This window comes from Anopheles arabiensis, chromosome 2 (genome assembly GCF_016920715.1).
Source record: "Anopheles arabiensis isolate DONGOLA chromosome 2, AaraD3, whole genome shotgun sequence".
NCBI classification, from domain to species: Eukaryota; Metazoa; Arthropoda; class Insecta; order Diptera; family Culicidae; genus Anopheles; species Anopheles arabiensis.
The window spans coordinates 94346551-94352989 of record NC_053517.1 but is presented as its reverse complement, the minus strand read 5'-3'; the positions used below and the strand labels follow the sequence as shown (position 1 = coordinate 94352989).

Sequence of the window (6439 nt, the reverse complement as noted above, 5' to 3'; positions counted from 1 at the left end):
CAGTTCATCTGCTATTCACGCTGCCGCCCGAAACTGCTTAACCTTATGCATCGTTTTCCCGCCAAACTGTCGTATCAATCGATTCATTCTGTCTTTTACTGGGGAAAGTCAAACGCCTGTAATAACAATACCTTGGCGCGTCAATTTATACAGGAAAGTATGTAGTTACATAGAGCATAGGAAAAGAGAAAATGAAGTGGAAATAGAAGTTGTTTCTAGAAATTCAAATTTAATTCCTTCTGGTCGACATTAAACAGTTCGATTGCCGACGTGTAAAATAAATGCTTGAAAGAAAGTCGCTAACGCTCATCTGCCTTTTCAACCATTTGCTTCCCTTGTTAGCTCTCCCCAAACTGGGTACAATTTAAACACTTCCAAATTTAACTCTCCTAAAGCAACAACCTAACCACATCATCTCTTTATCTTTTGATGCTCTCCGCGATGGCTTTCTGGGACAGAACTTTCCGATAGAATGGTACCGGCTCGTCAACATCCTGCCGCTCAAACAGACCCTTCTCGACCAAAAACCGTGGCCGTGGCAGTGCCGGTCGCTCGACCAAATAGTCCACCAAATACTTGACCGAGCGCAGGTGCCAGATGTCACGGAACAGTCGCTTCAAACTCATCAAATCGTCCGGAACGTCTGGCCGCTCCACATCGCACCCGACCTGTGCATCGTCCTGCTTCCAACCGCTCCGCAACTCCTGCGGCAATCCACGCCCGAAAGCCGTCCTTCTAATGCCACCCCTTGCCAGTGCCCGGTCCTGCTCCACCAGCCCTGCAATACGGTTCTCCAGCGCTAGCTGCGGCACGTTCCACTCCGTCGCCACCTGACCCGGCACGGCCCGTATCTCCTTCGGTGCGATGCTGAGCGCCCGGGACGTTTCGTCGGCCGACTCGATCGAGAACAGTCGCTTCACCACGTCCGTCGTCAGGCTGGACCGGTCCGCGCCGAGCGTGTTCAGCCAGTCGACAAAGTCTTGCGCTCCCACGTCGATCAGCTGTTCGACCCGCTCGGCCGGCGGCCGGTCCGAGCAGCGTGGTTCCTGTTCGTGCAGCTTCGAGCGCCACCGGACGCGGCTACGCGCCGGCTTCCGGAGAAAGTTTTCCATCCAATTTTCCACCCTCGGCGGAAGGGGTCGCGGTTTGGTGCGCGGGTCTATCGTCACCTGGACCGTGGTCGCTTTTTGTGCGGGAATTAGTGAGCCGAGTTCGTGCGACGGGCGGCTGCTATCGCCGTCGGTTTGGCGGATGGCAATGGACGAGGGCGGCTGAAAACGGGGCGGCACCGCCTTTATGCAATGCTTCGTCCTTTCACGCAGCGCCGGAGACAGTGTGCGGTCCATGGTGCGTTCGAGGGGATGCCGTTGGGCGGCCGCTTTCTGGCTTCGCTCGAACTCTTCCAGCAGGCGACATCGTTCGTCCCGGTCGTCAGCTGCTGCTTTGTCGTTAAATTCGTACCTCGACGGGCCTATGCGGTGACGGATGGTGGTGCGACTCATCTTCGTCGTCAGTGGCTGTATTTTGTTTATTTGCATCGTTGCGAAGAGAGCTACAGCGTAGCCAACTGGGATGACTTTTTATTTATAAAAAAGCAGGACATTCTCTTAGCATGACTGCATCATCTGGTGTGGTATTATCATGGACATTTCAGATGTAATCGTTAATGCTCTTTCTCTTTTACATTTATTTTAAATTTTTAACCATTTACTATCGACCGTTTACGTCCACATGGCGTAGTCATTAACTCGTATGACTTAAAAACATGCCCATTGTGCTTTTAAGACTCGTGTGGACCGTCCTCCTTATAGCAAAGACTGACTATTCGTGGTATCAAACAGGTCTTGAAAGCCAGCATGACCGAGTTGGTCGTTGCACCAAAAAGAGACTAATCAATCATTCTTACTGAATAAAATAAAATATAATAGTTTCGATTGCTGTTTTAACGTTTGCATTAAAAAAATGACCTTAGAAAAAAAAAACTCCATCGATATGAACATCATTTGAAAAGTATTTTTTTAAACTTGTTTACAAAAATAAATCTAGGACCTTGCAAGCTGCCTTTGAGCACATATTTATATTTTAGAGCTAAGGAGAAGGCAGAAGGAGAAGGCACGCATGCAGGCATGTTTTCATAATCTACCTCGATTTTTATCAGTTGCTCCTCAGTTTTCGCGACAAAATTGTTGAAGTAGAGCTCAACAATGGGACTAGGGTATTATATCGACATTCCATTGAGTTTTGGCGTCATTGCTTGCCGCTTGTGGAAGACTTCTACTTCCTGATATGTTTGTTTATGCTTTACAGATACTATTTCACTGTTTGGCAGGTTGCATCGACCTCCCGGCCTAGTGAACACAGCGAAGTAGCGACATTTCCCTCGATCTTCATTTTCCGCTTCCTTAGAAACCTCAAGTCGTTCAGGGTCGTTGGCCATTCGAAAAAGGGACTTGCTTCAGATGTTATGATTGTTGTGTAGTTTGATTTTTTCATGCAAACTTTATAATGTGCAAACTATATAAATTAGAGAAAAATCTAAAAACTAATTCTGTAATCTGTAAAAAAACTAATCTATAAATGTTCGTTACATTCTTTAAAGGTGAGAGTCGATCCTGTCCAACGTTGTAGGAGCTCACGCGACTATCACATATACCAACGAAGCGTCCTAACACTTCCAGGGGTTCTCATAGTTGTGGGACACTTCCTAGCCTCTTTCCTATTGGCATTGAAGTTCATACGTTGGAAATTGAACTCTATGGCACCCTTTTTGGACAGACTCGTTGGAAATTCCTATTGGATATGTCCAACAAGGGTGCTAGAGAGTATAATTCCCATTACAATAAGTTCATTTCATGTAAGAAAGAGATTATAAAGTGTCCCACAGCTATGAGAACTCCTGGAGAACCCTGTATCGTCGCTGTTGTTTTAATATAAATCTATGATCGTTTACTATATTTTTGAATGTGGTTAATAATTATTGCTTAACTAATATAGATATATCAACAAATGGCATTGTCACTAAGTACATTGGATCATACAATAAAATATATATTACACCTCTGAATTGAGCAAAAGTGTTCATACTTTTACCAGCTACCATGCGCCTCCATCGCAAAATAAGGTAATAAAAAAATATTGTTTTTAAATATTTAATGTCACTTTCAAACGTTACAGATACAGATTACTCTCATCTCTCGTTTAATGATTGAGTTATTAAATAATAAATAAAAAAATATTTCACTAAAAATCGTAATATTTGGCAGTTTTTATTCGTAACTAAGACGAGAGAAACAGGAAAGCCCCTTCTACCCACCATCGTGAGTTGCATCGATAGGGGACACAAAAAGGCCCAGCAACGAAAACAACAAACCAGCATGCGATCTACCCCACCATCAAGCCAAACGAAGCGTATAGATAAAGCGACTATAAACCACAGCCTCTAGCAAATCAGGTTTCACTTTCCGCAATACATAGGCCGACTATCCAACAATGAGGTGGCTCAGCAAATGCAACAGCAAAACCAAAGCACAACGGAGACAAGATAGAAAGGTAGTACAGCAGAAGCAACAACGCAAAACAAAAACACACAAAAAGTATGATAAATATTTGCATAAAAAATGCCACCGGAAGCACTTTTCGAAGAATGGCGCGACAGCGTGTCCAAAAAGCAAATGCAAAATAGAAGAGAAACGGAATAAAAAAAAAAAAAAGATGGTAAAGTTTATTATGAGTTTCGGGCGAGACCGGAGTTGAACACTTTTTTGTCTCTGTATATGAGTTTGTATTGCTATATTTCCCGTCTGTGGATAGTGTGCGGCTTAAAACGAGAGAAACTAACAATTTACGGTTAGTTACTTTAAATCATTTCATTCATAAGCGACACAAGTGGATCCAGAGCTGCTGGCGTGTCGATGACAAAATTGTGTTATGAATTGGATTAAAATGAAACACACGAGGAAAATGATACTTTACGGTTGTTCCTCCATTCATTCCGAGTCGATATGCTCTAACACGTGCAAAAATGTTCAAAATAAATACCTTCAAGTGTAAATAACGATGGTGCCTCGTTTTTTGTTTCAATTTTAAACATTTTTCATCCTAAGAAAGAAATACCCAACTTTATAACTTTTTCGATCATTTTCCCTGTCCATCAAACGTGTCAAGAAGCGCACGCTCGAACTCGACCAGGAGACAACCGGGTTGGAGGGTAGGATCGATTCACATTTTCACAACTTCTCACCTTGGCAGGGGGAATGGCAGCGTATGCACACACACACCCCGGGCTGGCGCTGTGCAGACAAAGTTTTATCTATATGGCCAAAGTTCGTGCCGAATTGGCCACTTACCATCGATTCCATCCGACATCCGGCGGCACTTTTTGACACCTTTCCACGATGTGCGCCCATATACACACAGAGACACAACTTTTCACCAGCAGCACGTTTCCATTTCGAACCGAGGGTGTCCAACGGTGCTCGAAAGGCGTACGAGGCGTGTAATGGTGTACTACACTTTCTTGGTAGCACTTGATTCTTTCGAGTGTGCCCTCGAAACCCTTCCTTTTCATGCTGTACTAACCCTGTTGGGGAATCAGAGAAGGGAATCAAAGGTGAGTGAATGTGAATTTTTATACCACACACAAGTGCTGAAATGCTTCCAGGTGTAAATGAAACACAAAAAAGGCTGCATTTAGCGTATGATTTTAGTTTAATTACACTCAGATTGATGTATTGACAGGCGCTTCTATCATAACATTGATTTTAGTTTGTATTATCAATCAGCTTAATTGTTTTTTCTTACTTTCAGTTATTAAAATTCTACTTCCGCTTGCATGCTCCAACGATGAACGACTTCAGTTCAGTACGGTGCACCACAATGAACACGACGGTTCTATTCTCTGTTCTGCTTACAGGACTTCTTCAAAGCCTTTCAAATAAACATTCCTCGCTGTATGCAACAGTGGGAAGACTGGCAAAGGAAGGATATAGCTCGCCATATCATAGTGTAGAACAGGTGTATGCTGTAGGCATTCCAGATGAAGCGTTTGGTGAGTGGAACGCGTATGTACCGATGATAAGCCTGCAGGAACCTTACAAAATCCGTTGGAAGCTGGAAAACGCTTTTGTTATCGTGGAAATTTCTAAGGTAAGTGTTGAGAAAATGCTTTAATTAGATTATTTAGAGTAAAAGTGTGTTCCTATAATTGCTAGTGACGTAGAATCGAGCTGAAATCTGTTCGGCATTTCGGTTCTTTTTTGAGTCGTTTTATATTCATTTTAACTCATTTCATGATCATATTATAGTAATGTTTGCATCTTGCATCATACAGCATATTCATCTTCTTATTGTAGCTCAAACTCATTAAATTCGTTTGCCAAAGTTCATAATAAGCGATCGCTCCAGATCATCAACTTCTACTAATTAGTTGCGAGTTGCTAGCAAGGAGAGAGAGAGAGAGAGATAGAGAGAGAGAGAGATAGAGGGAGAGTTAAAGTATTTATTGTGACATAATTATTAAATGAATCACGTAACTTACAAATGTTGATAAATATGTAAATTACCTGATTCTACCGATGAACACTCTGAGTATGAGTGTTTGGCGACGTTGACTCCTAGAAGAGATTGGATGGATTCAGTTCTGTAGGAAGATTTGTTATTGGCATGTTTTATGACTCAATTGTGCTAAAATAAAAAAGATTAAGTCATACAGTGAGTTTAATCGCATTGGAATTGTTAAAGGGTTTATGGTGAATCTTCAAAGAGTGATTTCTAAATTAGCATCTCTCTAGCCACTTCCTTTGACTGGTTCATGCAAATGAATTTACCCGAGGATCGGAGTTTAAATAGCATCAGTTCCAAGGCTTATACGGAGTAAGGATCAGTCCCAGAAACAAGATCTATTCAATGATCTAAATGAGTTCAGTGTTAGTTTCTGAGTTAGGATATGTTAGAGATCAATTTGAATGCTCCTATATAGGTTACCTGACAGGGGTGGATTAAGCAGTACGCAAACTAATCAGTTACGTGGGATCCCCAGGATTTAAGGGCCCTCAAGAATAGGAATCCGAGTGATGAGCTCTTTGGAGCGCAGCCACGACTCCGATCAGACTCCGGTTATTGTCAGTCCGGCTCGCACTCCAGCAAAACCGGAACCAATAATTTAACTCAGAGTCGGAGAAAGCTGGAGTCGGAGTCGTTTGATGTCGCTTGGAGTCGAAGTCAGAGTCGTCGCGAGTCGACCGGAGTCACTCGGAGCTGCCCAGAGTCGGTTAGTCGGTCAGGGCGTCATGTCATTTCGCTTAGTTTTTTCGACTTTTGTTTTACTTGTGCATTTTGCAAACAGGCTTTTGTTGCGAAGAATAACTTAATGACGACAGCAATGCTTTTTGGGCAGCATCCATGACTCCGACTCCCGTCAACTCCAGCTCCGGACGACTCC

The 6439-nt window shown here is 43.1% G+C and overlaps 1 protein-coding gene across 1 annotated transcript; it reads right to left on the bottom strand.

Moving 5' to 3' along the window:
- Positions 1 to 203: 203 nt before the first annotated feature.
- On the bottom strand, positions 204 to 1557 carry LOC120893835. Its single transcript, XM_040295971.1, has one exon. The coding sequence runs from the start codon at positions 1536 to 1538 to the stop codon at positions 420 to 422; it is 1119 nt and encodes a 372-aa protein (XP_040151905.1). The 5' UTR covers positions 1539 to 1557; the 3' UTR covers positions 204 to 419.
- Between the last annotated feature and the right edge of the window lie 4882 nt (positions 1558 to 6439).

Excerpts from the sequence above, each read along its gene's own strand:
- LOC120893835 (XM_040295971.1), bottom strand. The coding sequence starts at position 1,538 with ATGCAAATAAACAAAATACAGCCACTGACGACGAAGATGAGTCGCACC.